This window comes from Colias croceus, chromosome 1 (assembly GCF_905220415.1).
Source record: "Colias croceus chromosome 1, ilColCroc2.1".
Lineage (NCBI taxonomy): Eukaryota > Metazoa > Arthropoda > Insecta > Lepidoptera > Pieridae > Colias > Colias croceus.
In genome coordinates, this window is record NC_059537.1 from 13,799,036 (window position 1) to 13,819,953 (window position 20,918).

General features: G+C 35.0%; 1 protein-coding gene across 13 annotated transcripts in view; it reads left to right on the forward strand.

The window, feature by feature from the left end:
* The window catches only part of LOC123696589 (obscurin), a 168,913-nt gene that overhangs the window by 63,740 nt on the left and 84,255 nt on the right, over nt 1–20,918 (forward strand). For 9 of the 13 annotated variants that reach the window (XM_045642962.1, XM_045642946.1, XM_045642954.1 and 6 more), the window contains 21 exons: nt 2,810–2,902; nt 3,890–4,189; nt 4,352–4,502; nt 4,749–6,035; nt 6,379–7,368; nt 7,516–7,758; nt 8,281–8,422; nt 8,728–8,918; nt 9,850–10,107; nt 11,244–11,421; nt 12,289–12,466; nt 13,189–13,379; nt 13,763–13,918; nt 14,274–14,394; nt 15,400–15,560; nt 16,300–16,475; nt 16,853–17,021; nt 17,312–17,430; nt 17,899–18,843; nt 18,978–19,079; nt 19,272–20,093. In XM_045642962.1, coding sequence (XP_045498918.1) covers nt 2,810–2,902; nt 3,890–4,189; nt 4,352–4,502; nt 4,749–6,035; nt 6,379–7,368; nt 7,516–7,758; nt 8,281–8,422; nt 8,728–8,918; nt 9,850–10,107; nt 11,244–11,421; nt 12,289–12,466; nt 13,189–13,379; nt 13,763–13,918; nt 14,274–14,394; nt 15,400–15,560; nt 16,300–16,475; nt 16,853–17,021; nt 17,312–17,430; nt 17,899–18,843; nt 18,978–19,079; nt 19,272–20,093 — 6,973 coding nt within the window. The remainder of the gene's footprint in view (nt 1–2,809; nt 2,903–3,889; nt 4,190–4,351; nt 4,503–4,748; nt 6,036–6,378; nt 7,369–7,515; nt 7,759–8,280; nt 8,423–8,727; nt 8,919–9,849; nt 10,108–11,243; nt 11,422–12,288; nt 12,467–13,188; nt 13,380–13,762; nt 13,919–14,273; nt 14,395–15,399; nt 15,561–16,299; nt 16,476–16,852; nt 17,022–17,311; nt 17,431–17,898; nt 18,844–18,977; nt 19,080–19,271; nt 20,094–20,918) is intronic. The other 4 variants (XM_045642912.1, XM_045642893.1, XM_045642903.1 and 1 more) reach the window with 4 other exon arrangements.

Genomic DNA, 20,918 nt, shown 5'->3' on the forward strand with positions numbered 1-20,918 from the left:
AATTGTAATTACCTATAAAATTTACAGTAAAATGAAACCAATTGGAGAATAAAGTTGAAAATTATAACGCGTATCTAGACGTTTCGTTTTAAAAGCTCTTTATGTATTCAATATTGTCGAATTGTTTTTTAAGTTATTACTTAGGTACGTTAGTAAAGTATTTTTCATGGTTTATTTGTTAATACAAAAATAGTTTGACATTAGTTCATAAATACTACACACTTCTAAATAGAAAGTAAACGTGTATAGTCAAGAAAACAAGGCATTACCAGCCAAACATTTAAAGGGGCTATTAATGAATTCTCTTTTCCCTTTTAGTCGTACAGAAATATTACATTACCACAAACAACTTCATTAAATTTAAGTTAATACGTACATAAATTAGTTACATTTCCGTTCTACCGTATCCAAATATCTAAAGTTGGCGTCAACTCGTTATATGTCAAGGTGGGGTATTTATAGCCGACCGACTTTACTAGCGAATCAGTCTTCCAGAGCTTGTATTTATTACCATTTTACTGTTGCTTACACGTAATTTCGGTTGTTTATTGTTGTGTTACAGTTATGTTAACTTTTATTTGTAGTATAATTAAGATTATAGATGTCGTTATTGTATTAAACACCCCATTATACGTGAAACTTGTCGTTAAATAATTGATCTTCTGAAAGAGCTCTTCCATCAATTTAAGTGTCGAGACATGAAAAGAATGCCTTCGAGAAGTCGGTCGATTCGATCATGAATGAATTCGGTATTATTGTTATCTCATAAAGATTGGTCGTTGGTTTCTTGAAAAGAAACACAAAAGGATTCCGTTTTAATAGTACCCGGATTATTCTGTACAATAGTATGGCTCGCAGTGTTCTTGAATACGCAAGTGTCGCTTGGAACCCCTACTTCACCGTTCACTCTCAACGACTGGAAGCTGTACAGCGTAGGTTCACTCGGTATCTTGCCTTTATTTCACCTGGCATTTCGCATAGACGCCCCTACTATGATAGATTAGCTTTTTTCAAAATGGATAAACTTCAGGACAGAAGAGTCACCCTAGACTTAACATTTTTGTTTAAATTGTTAAACGGAACAATCGATAGCCCAGATTTGCTCAATAGTATAATGTTTAATGCTCCCCGTTCGATTCCCAGAAAACCTATCCGAACTTTCAGCGTTCCAACTTGTAGAACAACTCTCGGTTCAAACTCACCAGTTTTTCGCTTATTGAGAACCTACAATGAATACCTCACTAAAGTTCCGAACCTTGATATTTTTCACGATAGTTTGCCAATGTTTAAACGAAAAGTGCACGGATCATATCACATCAAGTTTTAGAATTAAGCAATATTGAATTAATATACTTACTTCAGTTGTATAAAACATCCTCATTGACTACATTTATCTTTAGTTTTTCTTGTAATGCTGTGTACATCTATAATAGGGTCAAGCATTAGAATATTCTTACTTTGTATTTATTATTAAGGAATGATGTATGCGTGATCTGTCGATGTACCCTAATAAATAAATAAATAAAATAAATAAAAGATATTATATTCTCATGGGATATGGAGTACAAGTGCCACTATCTATTTTCTTTAGGCAATAGGTGACGTCTTCTGAACCCAACCGGACCGAGACAGGCTTATAATATTTTTCCTATTGATAGTTGTTGATCTTGAGCTTCAGGTACTTACTAATGCAATGTTACAATGAATAAGATGGAACGATTAGTAGCTAACCAAATCTCTTTAATATTCTGAATTAAAGATTTGAATTGACTTGAATGGAAAATTCAAATTAAGCAATAAGTAGAGTAATTAATAAATACAAATAAAATCTCATAGAAGAAATCAAAATAGAAGGTAACAAGGATACAATAAAGAGTAAGATATCGATTAAACTGTGACCTAAGAACCGAGCCGCACAAAAAGCTTAACATCAACTAACAACCATAGAGAATCGATTAGAAAATCAGATAAAGATAGGCCATAAAAGATCAGAAAGCCTTCATCAAAAACCACAACTTGAAAATATTTATCATAAAGTTTGATCATAAAGTTTTAAAAAAAAGCAAGTCTAGTAGAGACAATAACCTGTATTCTGAAACGGTAGTGAAAGTTAACGCTCAGCAATGTTTGTCACAACACAATTGGCATACGACCAAACAATTACAATGACACGCGACGAATTGTCGAACCATCGGAATTGCACAGACCTATATAATTCAGAGGACCATTAACTCTTGGGCATCGTTTAAATTGCCATGTACCAATGACACTTTCATGCTATTCTTAAACATTGCTTTGGGCTCTGCTAACATCTACTCAAGCATCTCTTCAATTTTTATACTCAAGTTATCAACTTTTTAGAATCTTCTTTCGTTCATTTTTTATCTGATTTCATCTTTGGTTCGTCTACTTGCTACAAAATTACATACTCTATATAATATCAAAATATAATCACTGTTTTATTAATTTTTCAACCAATATGTAGTTTCATCTAAAGAGACTGATGGAAAACATATAGGTCTTAGGTCGGCCATCGGTTTCTTTGCTTACTTTTTATTCGGGCTATTGATAAACTTGTCTATTCGCACAAATGCAAATGTAATCACCTCAAGGACTCTTTAGTTAGTTCGAGTACTCATTTGATCTATGATACTGTCCCATCGGCAGCAGATTTTCGATTTGTCAATATTGTCTTTTATTTCTGCAGTTGAAAACGTTGTATATTTAACGCCTATAAGTACATTAATTTCCAGTGAGGAAAGTTTTTTTTTCTGGAAAATTAATAATACTAAAAACAGATTATTTTCAGGACATAGCTAAAAAAGTTGGAGACGACAAAGGCCTTCCCGAGCACCTTAAACTTCCGATACAACGAATCAACGACTATCAACTCCTTCTTAAGGTAAATAATCTTATTCTGCAGTATATTATTATACATAGTTTTCGTAATTCATCACATTGAAAATAAGTGAAATAGAGATTTTTTATAATTTTGTCAATACCTCAAAATTGCTTATACCTATACTTTCTACATTATAAGATACAATTATAATCGGGATCATAAGTTTCACTCGAATCCCTGAAATCTTTTTCTACGTCAACAAAAACTCGAAACATAGCAACTCTCACATTGGTTATCTAAACACCATTCGAAATTACTGGAAAAATGCACTATAATTATGATCTTAAGGCCAATACTCAAAAAGCATATAGCTAAGATGTAATAATTCAGTATAGGATCTAAAATTACTCCCCTCAACGTACACAGCTGACGTCACTGACGTTTTCATCGCAAAAACAAATACGACGGTAAGAAACTGTATTTACGTTTAGTTTAATTTTACTGCTAACTTGTTATTGGATGGTGATTACATACATCCGATCTGTTTTATTTTTAGCCTATTGTTTTTGACTCGTTTTTTTATCAATTATTAAGAAAATTGAAATAAATTATATTTATAAATCGCTCTACGTCACAGCAACAGCTGTAGTCGGTACATTCGCTAAGACTATTTTCTATATAATGTACTAGACATTTCAAAAAATTGGTTGTCTGTAAAGTCGGTTTACTGACGATAATTGAACGTGACAACGTCCGATTGTGCTCCTTTGTCGCTCGATCCGCGCTCTCGCTCGCACTTCAAGCCTTACATGGAACGCCTCAGATGAGTCAGAGCGAGGTAACGCCGCATGAGTCATGTTTTTTTGTGCATGCAGCCGGCTTTATCGAATTATAAGACGTTGTCACGTCAAAAATTGTGTTTGTTTGTGTGAAATAAAAAAAAATGGGACCCGATTACATAACATCTCTACCGACACGTAGTACATACACCTTTTCCTCAATACATTTTCTGTCATACTTGCATAAACTGAACACTTTCTTTTCCAGGAACTAGTCAAGTACTCCAAACGTCTCGGCGACGATTGTACTGACTTACAAAAGGCCTTGGAACTATTTCTCGGTGTCCCAAACAGAGCGACTAACAACTTATTCATTGCGAGCATCGAAGGCTATCGCGGAAATATCTACAAGCTTGGAAGACTACTTACCCACGATTGGTTCACAGTCGAAGTAGAAGGGAGGTCGAAAGAGCGGTATCTTTTTCTGTTTAAGGCGAGGATCCTCGTCTGCAAGATCAAGAGGGTTGCTGACGATAGATCGGTGTTTGTTTTACAACATATCGTGAAGGTAAGCATATTGATGTGCTGATAAATAAATGAAAAGTATAATGCTTTCTTAGTACACGTCAAGTAAAATAATTATCTTTTTGTCGGGAGTACGATTAACAATTACAAAAACTGCAATGATGAAAACATTTATTTTAATAGTTCCCTTCATTAAATTTTGCAGCTTCCTGATTTAGAAATCCAAGATCACCCAGATACACTTAAGTTTGATCTTCACCAAAAGAATCCACCTTTGGTCATCACCCTCACAGCTCACAAGGACTCAGTTAAGACTGCTTGGCTTCGTGAAATCAGACAATACGCGAGTGATCTTGGTAAGATGAACAAACTTATGCTTTTATAAAGAAAAAAGAAGCAATTTTACTCTAGTGTAAAACGTTTAATGAAAATAAAGGCAACAGTTATTTGATTACCTCATTGTTTATGTTTGAAAATGGTTTCCAACAACTACTGTTTGCAATAAAATATTTAAATTTCTTTTAATAAAAACAACAAACACAGGAAAAAAATACACAAACACACATCACACATCTTTAAATGTTATATTTCTCAACTTACAGTTGCATTAGCAGAACACGCCGCAGACGATCTGCAAGTATTACCCCAAGAGGAATACTTCGAAGCTGAAGACGAGTCAAATAAAAGAGAGTACTCAGAAGACGAAGAAGACGGTCAAAAGGAGAAGAAGGCACGAACAGAAGAAGCTGCAGTTGAAGAACAAGAGGAATCACTTCAAGTTACTACTAAGCGAAAAGCGTCACTTGAAAGTGAAGTCGCTCAGAAGATATCTAAATCTGAACACGTAGAAAGTGCATCTATAAGTGAAGTCCAAGAAATCTCTAGTACTCAAGAAGTCACAGCTGATTTAGAATCTAAATCGATTGTGAGACAAATAAGTACTACAGTTATTGAAACCGATCAAACCGTTGAGGTCCAGGGTTCTGAAAATAAAGTCGAAGTTGGAATACACGAAGTATCGGAATCTAAACAAGTTTCAACAACACAATCTGTTCAAGTTCATTGCACAGAAGTATCTACTCAGGGGTCTGTGGAAGAGGTAGTAGAAACTACTAGCAAGACACAGATCAGCGAAGAGAATACTGAAATAAAGCAAGACAACTTGGTCGCTGAATCACAACAGTCTGCTAAAGAAGTTGAAAGTGTTTCGATTGTACAAAAGCAGGAACTTGAGAAACCAGTTTCTGAAAATACACAACAAACTTCTCTAGTATCAACTGAACAATCTGAAACATCTAAAGAAGAAATCAAAGAAGAATCAACAGGAGCGGTCGCATCTGTGCATCAAGCAGATAAATCTGAAGTTACATCTGTCGGGGAATTCAAAGCTGAGGTTGAAAGTGTTTCTGTTGAAAAAACACAAGATCTAGAAACATCTACCAAAGAAGATCAGAAAGTTACTACAGAATTAACAACAACCAGTAAAGATTCAGTATCTGATCAAAAGGAATTGAAACGAGGTTCTAAAACTAAGCGCAATTCAAAAAAGAAAGCTGATACTAAAACTCAGGAAACAAAAACAGTAGAACACATTGAAGTTGAAGCTGTTTCTGAAGTAACAGCAGAAGTTGTTAATGTTAAAACAACTGAAACATCGATCCAAGAAAATAAAACAGAGGAATCTAAAGAGGTTAAACAAAATACCACGAGTTTGAATAACAATAATAAAGAAGTACCAGATCTTGAAACAAAACAGTCGCTATTAGAATCAAATACAGAATCTAAGCGATCTGAAGATACTGTTTTAGAAGAAAGCCAAACTGTTAATCAAGAGGAAAGCGCTGAAGGAGAGATGTCGAGATACAGCCGCAGTTCGCGGCTCTCTGGAGGTAAGATGCATGTAATTTAAAGCCCCTAAAAATATTGATTTGTTTTTATATTATTCTTTCTTATAATTTTCGTTATTTGTCCTTGTCATTATGTTTTTTTTTAAATTTAACGTAGTAAAATATACCTACTAATTATAGTAAACCATTAAAAACATCAAAAATGAACAAAAATTATGTTAAAATATTTTAATTTTCGTTTCATAAAATAATAATAATTTTATGATAGTTATCATTAAATTTCTTCTGGATATTTGGAAAATGTTAATTGGATATTATTATCCTAAAATATGATATTATGTTTCTTGTTTGTCGTCTTTATTAATCTCTTCTTTTTATTATTTAGAGTACTCCAGTAGTACTCGCAAATCATCAACAGGTGGTCGCTATGAGTCTTCGGCCGATGGAGGTATCTCCTCTTACTCATCTCGCCGTGAGAGTGGTTCTCATATAGAGAGCAGTCGCTATGATATCGGAGGTATTGAAGGCTCTGCTGGATCGAAGTACGAATCTAAGTACTCAACATCTAGCGCCATCGAGGGAGGATCGAAATACGGCGTCGAGTCGAGTTATGAGAGTAGGAGCTCAATCAAAGATGGCTCCAAGTACGGTGTCGAATCGAGTTACGAGAGTAGGAGCTCCATCAGGGACGGTTCCAAGTATGGAATAGGGTCCGGTTACGAAAGAAGTAACTCGATTAAAGATGGCTCGAACTACGACGTTGAGTCGAGTTACGAAAGTAGGAGGTCCATTAAAGGTGGTTCTAAGTATGACGTTGATTCCTATGATAGCAGGAGCTCGGTCAAGGATAGCTCGAAGTACGCTCTCGAATCTAACTACGAAAGAAGCAACTCCATCAAAGATTCAAAGTATTCGGTAGAAGAGACCGATACTGAAAGCAAAATAAATAACATTGCAGCCAAGTACGGTCTGAACAATAATATCGAGACTACCGAAAACAAGTCAATCAAGCAAAGCATCGAAGCCAGCTACGATGTAGATCTAGACGCTCCCAGCAAAATCGACAGTATTGCTTCGAAATACGGTCGCAATTCGATCACCAGCAGCTCTAACGTCGAAGCTCGCTCCACAAGATTGAACATTGAAACCAGTTTAGACGGAAATAATGTTGAAGCTAAGGCAGTAGCTGAATCTAAATACTCCAAGAAAAGCTCCAAGAATGGTGAATCCGCATATGAGAGCGAATATTCGAAGAAATCATTAACCAATGGATCGGTAACCGATCAGTTTATATCCGAAAAATCGGTTTCCAAATCTGAATCTTTTGATGGAAAGCCGATTTTCTCGAAGACTCTAGAAGGGCAGAACATCGAGCGTAAGTATAACGACACTTCCCACGACAGTAGACACTTAGTGCTTGTACATACGCTTCTAGAATTAACACACACAACACATTGTGCTAACGCTTCTATGTGAAGTCTTCGCTCGAAGATGTAGGAAAACATAATGTTTAAATTCGCAGCCGGTGAGAATGCGATGTTCGAATGCAAGATTAGTTCTCTGGAAGAGGTTAAAGTGACTTGGCTGAAGGACAACAAGCCTCTGACGGACCGTTTGATGGATCGAGTGAATATAGTGAACTCGGGGGACGTCCATAGACTAGAGGTGATGCATTGTAGAGAGAACGACTCGGGCTTGTACACCGCGCGGGCTGAAAACGTGAAGGGCAACGCCCATTGCACCGCGCAGTTGATTGTACATGAGCGTGAGTAGATGACTTCCTAGTTTAGGGACAAGTTGTTTTGAACTCTTATTTCTTATAGATTTAATCTTTGCAGCTACGTCTTATAGGTATACATTTTTTTAGATCGAGTATTTAGAAATATGTGTCATTACTTCAATTAATATATCACACACAACAATATTTTAATGTAATTTCGTTCAAGAGTTCAAAACAGTTTGACCCTATAACATTAGATATAGACCAAACTATGTATATGCAGCGTCTTATCAATTAAAAAACAGCATGGCCGCCACAATCATCAACAACATCGTAAAGCGCATAACACTTAGACAATCTTTTCTCTGTATAATTTTCCCGTTGCGACTTAAATAGTAAAACTGGCATGATTATTGTGTCGTCTAGCTTTTTTACTCTTCCAATCTTTACCAATTTTTTCAATTTTATTATACACAGGTTTATTTGGTAAGATATTTTGTCATTGTAATTCCTGGTTACTTGTATTTTATATAATTTGGTTGTATAATTGTTTTTTATTATGTATAGTGACTCCGGAAGAAAGGAAACTAAAGAATGCTCAGAATGCACCTTACTTCTTGGTAGCTCTGAAGGATACTGAGATATTGTTGAATACATACTTGCGCTTTATGGTCAAGGTGAAGGGAACACCTAATCCTGAAGTGAAATTGTAAGTTTAATTCGTTATTTTATTCGCAGATTGAAATTGTCTTAGAAATATGTATGTATTATGATTTTGCTTTTTCTGGTCACATTTTGCCATGTCTTCCAGAGTTAAAAGCGTAGCAAAAATAGTACTTATAATCCAAATTTCATCTGACCCATTTAAATCCTGTCTTATGAAATTTTCAAAGATCTTACACAATGTCCTGATTTTCATATTTAAATCATTTTCATCAATTCTCTCTCCCACAAATTGTTACACATAGAATTTCTAGAAATTGCCCCAAAAATAAACCAATATCCCTTTTTAAGCTACCGCGAAGGCAAAGAAATCAAAACCACGTTGGACAGCGACCGTGTGTCCATAGTCCGTACTCGCGCTGAGAAGGGCTGCTACGAGCTTGTCATCTCTGATGTGAATGCTGGAGATGCTGGTACTTATTCCTGCAAAGCCATCAATATATATGGGGAAGTGGAGTCTGAAGCCACTGTTACTGTTGTTGGTAAGGATATTGATATCAGAGATGATCTAGTTAAATGTTAGATTCAGATAGTTCAAATACGTGATTCTTGTTCATACTTTTTTTTTTGTTCAGATAGAGATACAGATAGTTCAAGAGTTGGAGGGGAAATTTTATTATGGTTTTGAAGTGTATCAATGTATGTTATTTTTTAATGTGTCTAAAGTACTCATATAGTAAGGGATTATTCTTGAAACATTAAAAAAAGGCTTTAACAACCTTGAATAGTTGATAAGCGTATTCAACTTTAAAAATAAATTGACTAACACCAAATTACTATTAAATTAAGAATAGCATGCTTATAAATAAAATACACAACACTCAAAAAATTGATCTGTTGATAAAAAAACAAAAGCATCATTAAAGGAATAATAAATGGCTTCCGAAAATAAGATTGACCGAACCCTTGTCACTTTAACTAGGACAAAATCGTAAAAATACTTTTATTAGATGAAAACTTATCGCGATCTTGATATTCGTTTTATTTTAAAACAAATTAATGACAAAGTTATGCCACACATTTTAGTTAAAACGTTTGGATTGTGTCCAATGTTTGTTTATGAATTAGTGGCACGTTAAAAATAACTCGCAACTAAATATATGGTCTCGGGATTTCAATGTTACGCCTTTCCTTTTAAATATTATATGATTATGTTATGTGCAATTCTTCAGATTACAGAATAAAGCAAAGGTTTAATGCCCTCAATTGTTAACTGAATTTGTTTACTCTATTTTAATTTTGGCAAAGACTTCGATCAAAGATCAGTTTGTCGCGACGTCTCCGCGTGAAAGATTGCATTGCGCTAAAGCTTATTTAAAACGTTGGTTAAACAAAATAATGATAAGACGTCCCTAGAGTTTTAAAGTTTTTTAAATTGGATAGAGTTTAAAAAAATGAATCACATATCACCAGATGACAAGAATATTTTCGGGGAGCTTTTGCCGGGCGGTGAAGGTTTACTAGCAAAGGGAGAGAAGCCTGTATTTGCGTGGAAGCGCGATGGCCTTGAATTTGACCCTGAAGAGAGGTTCAAGGTTCTCCTCGGAGATGATGAGGATTCCCTAGCGCTGGTGTTCCAGCACGTCAAACCTGAAGATGCTGGACTATACACATGTGTCGCTAAGACCAGCACTGGAAATATTTCCTGTTCCGCCGAACTTACTGTGCAAGGTTCGTTTGATTTATTATTCTTACAATTATTAATTTTAAGATTTATTTTTAATCTATTACTTCAACTTATTTTAACATCTTTTAACATTACATTCATTTATTTTTTTTCTGAGTTATGGAAATTTCGAAGATTTTCCAAACCATGCAAAGCTAAGGGTTCTTAATTAATTCGCTTGAAGCGTTCTAAATTCTACAATAATAGTTCGACACTTGGCAACCGTACCGCCTTAACTAATCCGGTCTAGGCCTTGTTTACAGCATTGGCATCTCATGAATCTAGTTGTGTATTACAATTTATTTCATGTTTCACATGTTCATGCCATGTATCTATACTAATATACTAATAATATTATAAAGAGGAAAGGTTTGTAATTATGTATGTATGATTTTCACGCATAAACTACTGGGCCGATTTTGATGAAATTTGGCAAAGACAATCTTTACACCCTGAGAAAGAACATAGGCTACCTTTTATTGCGAAATATGTACCACGGGCAAAGCCGGGGCGGACCGCTAGTTATATATGAAAGTGTTAAAATAATGCAATAACGCTTATCTCTCTTATTTCTAAACTTCAATGTAATATTTTTCAAGTTAAACACCTTTTAACTGATTTATAATCATCATTAAGAGATTGGACCATAGCTTGAATGCAAAATATTTACGTCGAATTTTAAAATTATCTGTCTTCTATTTAATTAAGAAAAACGTGATTAGTAACTTACAACTTAAAACTGGCTTTGTTAATGTTTAGTTTACTGGATGTGTCTCCGTTTGAGATACTATATTTAAGACTAGGTTTCCGCCCGAGGCTTCACCCGCGCAGTCTAAGAAAAACCCGCATATTTCCCGTTACCGTTCCCCTGGGATTTCCGGGATTGAGTCATTTTCCCGGGATAAAAAGTAGCCTATGCCCTTTCTCGGGTATCAAAATATCTCCATACTAAATTTCATGAAAATTGGTTCAGTAGTTTAGGTATGATTGAGTAACAGACAGAAAGACAGAGTTTCTTTCGCATTTATAATATTAGTATGGATATTTACTGATAAAAATCACAAAAAATGTCTAACTGGGTGGAACCGGATTGAGAAGTAATTGTCATCAAATTAACTTAAGATACCTATTAATCACCTAGGTGCCGTAAACTACTTACACCGTGAGCCCGAAAAGCCCACCCTTGAGATAGAACATCGGGAGCCAGTTGTATCGAGTGGAGGGTCCGCCATGTTGGAAGTAGTATGCAAGGGCTACCCCAAACCCACCGTGGTGTTCAAGCACAAGGGCGAGGTGGTGGAGGCTGATGCTAGGCATAAGTATGTATAATAATAGTAGTGTTATTTGTACTTGAGTTAGAATATTGTTCTAGTAGTCACAAGTAGTACTGTTAAAGCTTAAATATTGGCTTAGAACATGGTTTCATTATTCCCGCGAATAAGTTATCGTAGTGAAATAATTGCAATTTTAGTTTTTATTAAAAATCACTAATTTTTAACCGACTTCAAAAAAAAGGAGGAGGTTATCAATTCGGCCGGTATATTTTTTTTTTTTTTTTTTTTTTATGTATGTACACCGATTACTCCGAGGTTTCTGAACCGATTTACGTGATTCTTTTTTTGTTCGATGCAGGATGGTGTCGAATTGGTCCCATAAAAATTTTATTCGGCTAGGCCCAGTAGTTTTTATTTTATGAGCATTTTTGTCTGTACTCGATGACTTAATTGGAATGTAGCAAGTAACTTTGATTCACTTCCCGGTAACCGATTGAGCTGAAATTTTGTATAAGTGTGTAAATTGGATAGCGATGAAACATTATCATGACATAGAGCTGATTTGATGATGGAATCGGAAGGTGGCCATAGGAACTCAGTAATATATTGACTCAACTTTATCGAGTTTGGGCTCGTTTGATTCGTGTTGAAAATTACACTAAAAAGTATTAAATAAAATTAACTGCGTTAAAAACAACCGACTTCAAAAACGGAAAAGTAAAAAATAAAAAAGATTTGATATTATTAATTGCTACATATTATTTAGATGTGCTATTTATTAAATAGGTTTGAAGTCGGTGCCAAACACTAAGCACTTAGTATTAAGCCCGTGCACCGACATCAAACCTATTTAATAAATAGCACATCTAAATAATATGTACAAGATCCTCTTTAACCAACTACCCTCCCCAGGTTCCTCCACGAAGACGACGAGAACATGTCACTTGTAATCAAGAACGTCACAGTGGCTGACAGTGGTGTGTATGAAGTGACAGCTTCCAACGATCTTGGTGATGATACAACCACCTTCAACCTGGTGGTCACAGCACCACCCAAGATTAAGAAGAAGATCGAGAACCAGACTTGTATGGTGAGTTCGCATTTTAATTATTATTGGTAGGAAATTGATTGGTTGGTTTAAGTGTCTTTTTTAGCTTTATTTTTGGTTGGAAGTGAACATACACAATGTTTTCTTCGAAACAGCTGAATCTAATGCGATATTCTTAAGCATAGATATAGATAAAATGTTCTCAACATTTAGGCAGATACATAGCATAACATGCATAACCTTGTAGGCTAGTTTGCATTACAAAAAATAATAGAGGATGAAATATGTGATAAAAAAACGACGTGTGGCACTCGGCGACTGCCGCGGTTGCGCTATTGCATGCTATGCCTTCAAGCCACACCTCCGCCCGTCGGAGTGGGGAGCGTGAGGTTTTTTCGTTACGGAATTTCTCGATTCGGTCCCCGCGCTCAAGGCCCGCGATAGAAGCTATGCAATAGCTTAACACGCGTAAAAAGGAATGTGTAAATCATAGATGAAATTTCAAATTTTCTCGAAGATATTTTCTAGAAGGTTTATCAAACCAAAAATTAACATACAGTTTAACGAATATCATTTTTAAATGTACTTCGTAATTTTGGCACTATAATAGATTTGAGGCAAAAAAAAACCACCTGAATATTTCAAGACGACTTGTTTTGATAACTTTTCTTAAAAGATATGAAGATTTTTTACCTGATCATCATTAATCTCAATTTTTAAAATAGCCACCTTTTTTGAGCAAATTCCTTTAACATTATCTCCAGGTGGAATCAACACACACAGTACGCATCGAAGTAGAAGGCACTCCATCACCAGACGTGACCTTCTACAAGGATGGGGCTCTCATCACCAGCTCGGAGCGCATCATCATCACCAAGGAGTCGGAGGAGGTGTACACCATCACCATTAAGGATGCCAAGCTTACTGATACTGGGTCTTACTCTGTGGTTGCTAAGTAAGTAAACATGTACTTAATGCTATAAAATATATTAAGTGGCGTTTATTAAAAGATTTTTTTTTTTCATTTTTAGTCGAGTAGAATGTGTAGCTGGGCTTAATATTTTGAAAAATTTACTCATAAATAACACATGTTTGTTTGAATGTTAAAATGATTGAAAGACATTGAAATTTCTTCCAAAACATAATGTATTCTTATAATAAGACTGCTTTTGGAGTTCTTTTCAAAAAAAAAAATAATCATCAATGTCAGTTCATAAACGATGAAGTTATCTGCAAACATGCATAAAAAATATGATATGTATCTTTTGACTAGAGAAACCTCCATATTTCAAATTACCAAAAACTCAAGTATTAAACTCTTTTAATTTTAATTTCCAGGAACGAAGTGAACCAATGCTCCGACTTCTGGCAGTGGCTGGTGACGTCACCGCCCAAGGTCACCAAGAAGCTTGGAAGCTCGAAGGTCTGCGATGAGAAGGAAACTGTTACTTTCGAGATTCAGACTGAAGCTGAACCAGCTCCTACTGTAACTTGGTAAGTTATACAAATCAAACGACCAAAAATCTGACTAAAATGTAAATAAAATGATCATTAGTCATCAATTTTTTACGTGTATTATAAAAAAACAGATCGAAGTTCGCTTTGAGTTGACAATATAAGAATTAATCAATGTTTTCCTTCGTATATGATTAATTCTAATACCCTTAAAAACTCAATTAGTTATTAGATATTTCCAATTTAATGAAAATTTGCATTCGGCAATACCTATTTCCTCGTCTGTGTCTTTTAGAGAAAATAAATATTTATTTTCTCCGCTAACTTCAAACCTTCCCCGACCATTTTGTAAAAATTGGTTCGTTTCCTGAAGACTCATCAATTAATTTACCAGGTTCAAGAACAAAACAGAGCTGAAGGAATCATCAGCAATCAAGATATCATCATCTGGTGAAGCACACAAGCTGGTCATCACCTCCGCTGCGAGGGCTGATGCTGGAGAATACTCCTGTGAGGTAAGCTATATGTCAAATGGTTATAGGGTGCTTTTTCTATGTTATTTTACTTTAGTAGTAGTGAAACTCTCACCAAATTTCCTATATTTTTGTTAGATGTAGAAACATTGCTTAATTTCATAGATATATGCATATTGCCACTGTCAAACTAATAGTTCCAGCAATTACAATCAATCATAATAATATATTGTCGTCCTATATCTTTTTTTGGTTTCCCAGAATAGATTTTTTACTCTGTACTGAGTGTACCATGTTTTTGTTTTTGTTTTAATTATGTTACTAGTACTCTGGGATTGTACAATAAAGTGCTTTTCACACAAGTGATAACTGCGTTAAAAACAACCGACTTCAAACTTGCACTTGCAAAATTTACAAATACCTACAGACAAAAATGCTCATAAAATAAAAACTACTGGGCCTATCCGAATAAAATTTTTATGGGACCAATTCGACATCATCCCGCATCGAACAAAAAAAGAATCACGTAAATCGGTTCAGAAACCTCGGAGTAATCGGTGTACATACATAAAAAAAAAAATATACCGGCCGAATTGATAACCTCCTCCTTTTTTTTGAAGTCGGTTAAAAATAAAAAAGCAATAGCTTAGAACTACCATCCTCGTATACATTAAAAAAATCATAGCCGTCTTTTGAACACACCTATTTTGGATTTACAATAAAGTGTTATCAATAAATAAATGAAAAATACCTTAGAAATCCTGAAATATCTACATTAAAATAAATAATGTACCCAGGTATAAAAAAAAAATTGGTTGTCTGTAAAGTCGGTTTACTGATTGTGCTTCTTTGTCGCTCGTTCCGCGCTCTCGCTCGCACTTCAAGCCTTACATGGAACGCCTCAGATGAGTCAGAGCGAGGTAACGCCGCATGATCATGTTTTTTCGTGCGTGCAGCCGGCTTTATCGAATTGTCACGTCAAAAATAAAAAAAATCAAGGCCTAAAATATCTACAATAAAAAAATAAAAAATAATTCCATTCTGAAGATCCGCAACGTGCACGGCTCAAGCAGCGATTCCTGCTTACTGCACGTGCGTTGCGCGCCGCAGTTCACACGGCGCTTGGAGAACAGGACCGCTAGTGAGGGAGATGTTAATGTGGAGTTCACTGTCGATGTCGATGCTTATCCGGAACCTAAAGTGCAGTGGTATGTGTTTGGAATTAGTAACAATGTGACTAACTAGACCATTATTATTGTAAAATCAGTAACAATATGAATTTCAAAATCGTTAATGTAAATATGATCGTTATCATCAATATCACCATCGTTATTACTAGCATTATCGATATTACCATTATTATCATGAATACCATGATCATAATTAAAGTCATCATTGGCATAATAGCCACCATCATCAATATTCGTCATTCTATCAAAAGAACCAGAATTGTCATTACCGAGAGAGATGTTAATAGAAGTAACTAACAGGAGCCTTTCATTAATATCACCATCATCTTAATTATCATGAACGCCATCTTTGACACAATTGTAATCGTAAGCATTATTATCACCATCATCAGCATTACCACCGTCAATATTACCATTACCAGCACTCTTAGCATCAGCCCATGTTTTTCCAACTGCAAGCAAACTTACCTCCTATGCAAATGTAAGCTATAATCAACAGCTCGGGCTTAGTTCGGTTTGATAAATGTCATATTATACTGACAATTTTTTATACTTGTACCGATTTATTCAAAATTGACCTTTCAAATTCAAATTCATTGAATATCAGAACATCATAGGTCCATTTGTTAGTAATTTCTTGATTACTATGTTAGCCTTTACCATTGGGTATAATCAAATCTTGTGACTAAATAAAAATGACAAAGTGCATCAATCTATTAATGCATAAGATAATATATGTAAATAAAAATTTCCATAGGTACTTAGGAGACGTGGAAATCACCGAAAAGAAGACAGTCTACAGTCGTGTGGACAACGGCAGCACACACAAGCTGATATTGAAGGAAGTGTCCGCTGAGATGTCTGGACAGTACACTTGTAAGGTGTCCAATGAGCTGGGCGCTGATTCCTGCCAAGCCACTTTCACCGTTAATAGTGAGTATTAAAGTTTAAAATAGTATAAGCGTAGAGAAGACAAAATTTATTATCAAGCTGCAGTAATTTGATAAATTATCATAGCAATGATGTAGCCAATGATGATAGAAGGTCAATAATTAGATTTTATATGAACAAATCTGAAAGACATAAAATTCATATATTTTACACAATTTTATGTATTTTAAATAACAAGTTATGGACGGCGAAAAATTTAATAAATCTAATAGTTTCCATACAGGACAAACTAAAAGTAGTTTAACTGTTACTGTAACTAAACAGTTGAAACCTTCACGAACTACATAATTATTATTTTCTTTAACCTTAATTATGAATGACTGTCAAACGCAAGAAATATACAAAAACGAAATTTCCAGGGAAGCCCCGCATCACCAAGAGTCTGGTAGACATGACAGTTGACGAAGGCCAAACCCTGAAACTGGAGGTAGAAGTGGAAGGTTGTCCCGAACCGAAGGTCAAATGGTACAAGGATGGTAAAGAGGTCACAACTGACGCTAGAATCAAGATAGAAAGAGACACACAGAGGTAAGAGGATATGCCTTACATGGGTATTAGTTTTGTCAATATTGGTCTAAATAAAAGTTTCAATACGATAAAATTTCCCTGCACTTTTCATGCAGTTTGGAGTTACCAAAAACATATAATTAGACAAAGGTAAAAAATAAACCATTACAAATGAAAATACGTTCCAAATGTAGAATTTTTAGCCGCACATACTTAAAAATTAATTATTATCAATTAGGTTTTCTTTTATTTTAATAACGATTAATTATCATAGTGACCTGATCATTTAACGCGTTAAATATTTCATTCAGGTTAGAGAACTATAACCTGACGGTAACTCTTATCAAAGAAGAAGATGGCGGAGAATATGAAGTTCGCGCAGAAAATGAAATGGGAAGTGTATCTTCCAAGAGTACTGTCACAGTACACAGTAAGTATAACGTAGAATTAACACACATACTCGGTTATAAAAAATATTCCAGAAATTATATTATTAAGGAACAAAATAGTAGTCTTCTTAGATTTTTAGTTATAGACTCTTTAGTTTAGCTCTAGATCAACGATACAGACTACAATAAAACAATGTACACGCTTCAACTGGTAATGCACATGAAAATACACGCCTGGAAGCCACTGGTACTGTAGTAGTTAGCGATAACTTAGTTTGTAGTAGATCAGTAGACCTGACTACCTGCACGTAGTTTATGTATTTTTACTGTGACGTCCTAGTTGATAAGAACTTAAGTAAAAAGCATTCAATAGACTCGAATGCTCGTGTGCACTCCGAACCACATTACCCTACTCTTCTAGCACGTAACCTTACATTTGTTTATTAATTTTTATATCTCCCATTTTAATTCATTATAATATTGTCATCATTTTTCATTGTCTTCAATAGCCAGAGAAGTACACTCGAGATTCATTAAAGAAACTATGCAAGAAAATGAACTTGACGACGAAAGAAAACAGTCGAAAATGGTAAAAGAAAAGGAAATGGACGATGGAGGTAAGAAAAAAGCTAAAAAGGGAAAAACAGAACCTGAAACAGCAGAGGAAAAATCCATTTTAGATGACACAGACAGTGCTAAGGCTAAATCAGTTTCTTTCGAAGAGGTCGATCAGCCAGCTTCAAACAAGGCTAAAAAATCAATTACTGAACCTGAAACAGTAGAAGAGAAATCAGTTCTGGATGATGAAAGTAACAAGATCAAAAAAGTTAAAAATGAAGATCTTGATCAACCAAAATTAAATAAAGCCAGAAAATCGATAACTGAACCAGAAGTAGCCGAAGAAAAGTCGTTGGTAGATGATAAAGACATGAGTGGAAAGAAAGACAGCAAGATTGAAGAAGTTCAGAAGCCGTCGCAAAATAAAGGTAGAAAATCATTCTCAGAACCAGAAGTGGCTGAAGAAAAATCATTTTGGGATGATGTTGATGACGATGGTAAGGCTAAAGCCAAGAAGGTAGATGACATTGCAGCCACACCACAGAAACCTAAAAAATCTGTAACGGAACCTGAGGAAGCGGATACTGGTTCTTTCTGGGATGAAAACCATAATGAACAAAACAAAAAGCCCATTATTGAAGAAATAGAAAATGAACCTCAACAAGTGCAAACAGACGTCACCAAACCTGAAATAATTGAAGAAGTAGATATTGTTGTAGATATCAAGAAACAAAATAAGAAGCCTATCATTGAAGAAGTTGAAACTGAGCCGCAACAAGGGCAAAAGGACGTCACCGAGCCAGAAATAATTGAGGAAGTAGAAATAAAATCGCCGAAACGTAAATCAATTAAAAAACAATCAATTGCTGAAGAACCGTTGAGTGCTGAAACCGAAGGTATACAACGCGCTTTGCTTCTTCACAAACAGGCAAACAGCTTTCGTCTAGTGACACTCACTATTCCGCGCGTAGCATTGCATGTTTTTAATTTGTGTTTTCCTTAACAATTCCAAGTGTGATTTATTGTTTAGGCCGAGTTTTCGAAACAGTAACCACATTCAAGTCAGGTGATGATGGCTCGATTATCGTATCCAAAGTCAGCAGCTCTCGCTCACATGGCGCTATTATAACAGGTCAGTATGAAACTACCCGCTTTTCTTCCCATTATAACCTGTCATTTCACTTCATGTTAATTAAAATTAATAACTTAAATCGTAGTCTCTTTTGTAGTATTCATATAATAAAAAAATACCATTGCACGTTCATATTTTTTTGTTATAATATCAATACTTTTCTGTCCGATATAATAATATTTTAACTGATAGGTCCAGCCGAAACGCGCACTTTACATAAAATGACTTCAACGTCCGTGCATTTTGAGGAATGTGATGATGATGAGTATGATAGAAAAGTTATCCTACCGAATACACCGCATACAACTTCACTCGAAGTGGAAGAAATTGCTAGTCACAGTTACTATTTATCCGAACTTGGATATTACACAATACCTGACCATGTAAGGCGGGGAATTTACGGACTGATTGAGGAACCGCAAACTGACTCTGATGCTGACTCTAATCCTCGAATGGGTCGATCAACTCGCAACAGAACTATATCCATTAGATCCGTCTCCGAAGACGATATTAGCTGGCAAAATGATTCTTTGTCCCGTGAAATTTCTATTGAAGACCTTTCCAAATCTATTTTCGAAATAGATGAAACGAAGAAAGTATTCAGTAAAGACTCATACGTGCGTCAAACTTCTTTCAAAGAAGATTACTTTACGAATGAGGGGGAGGAGGAATCGGTTATATTGAAAGAGAAATCGGAAAAGGTGTTCGAAAACGATGTCACAGAAAGACTGATACACATATCGAGGGAATTCGAAGCAAACGAATATATGAAAGACGATAGTAAAAGAGACGATATTAAAAGTAGGCTTTTAGAAGAGTTAGTGATGGAGCCGATGAAAAGCTTTGATAATATAACAAAAAATGTTGCGGAAACTACAGTAGAGAGGAGGAAAAAAGGTTCCAGTTTATTTAGTGTCGCGGAGGAGGAAGACGGAGATATTGAAGATTTACTAAAACGAAGTCAGAGGCAGAGGAGCATTTTAGACGAAATTATAAATACGGAAGATGTCAAAGGTAATATTCAAGTAAATTAAATTATTGAACAAGAAATAATTTATTGATGCGCGCGGCTGAAATGAAAAAATTAAATAATGCTGTTTTGTCTGTCATAATAATAACATCTTGTTGTTGCTTATAAAGTAAATTTATTGCTGAAAAATTATTCTATTACTTAGCTATTTTCTAAAAACTTTGGCTGATAAAACACAAAATAATATGTATATAGTAGAATTTAAAAGAAGAAAATGTCTCCGAAAATAGCTAAAAAATAGATTTCTGTCGAAATTGACGCAAACGTTATACTAATTTTCAATCGTATGTTTGTTTTAGCGCGCATGCGTAATAACATTTCCTTCTGGCATACTAATACTTGGGTTCCACTCCGTCGAAGGTGTTAGCAACTATACAAGTCATCTTCATCAAGGTAAAACTTTTATTATTTTTCTCGCATGGCATGGTGTTGTAAACCTTAAGTCACCAAACCAACACACAAACACGGTAAGTATTTACACATACACTGCAAATACATTGCTGTATACGGTTGGGTAAGTATGAACTAGTCTTTTCTGCAATAATGGCTGTACATATGCGCCAATTCTATTCTATTTGTATATTGTATGTATTTATCATTGTGAAACATTGTCAGCATTACCAGCTTAAAATGTTTGCTTATATGAAAATTTTACTGCAAAGTTCGTAAGCTCTTAGAATATATTTCGTAAATAACTAGGTTCAATAGGTAATGTTATTTTTTTATTTCGTTTTAAAATAATATTATTCAAGTGAACATAAAATATTAAACAGAACTCTTAAACGCTACAAATCTAGCTACAATTGTAA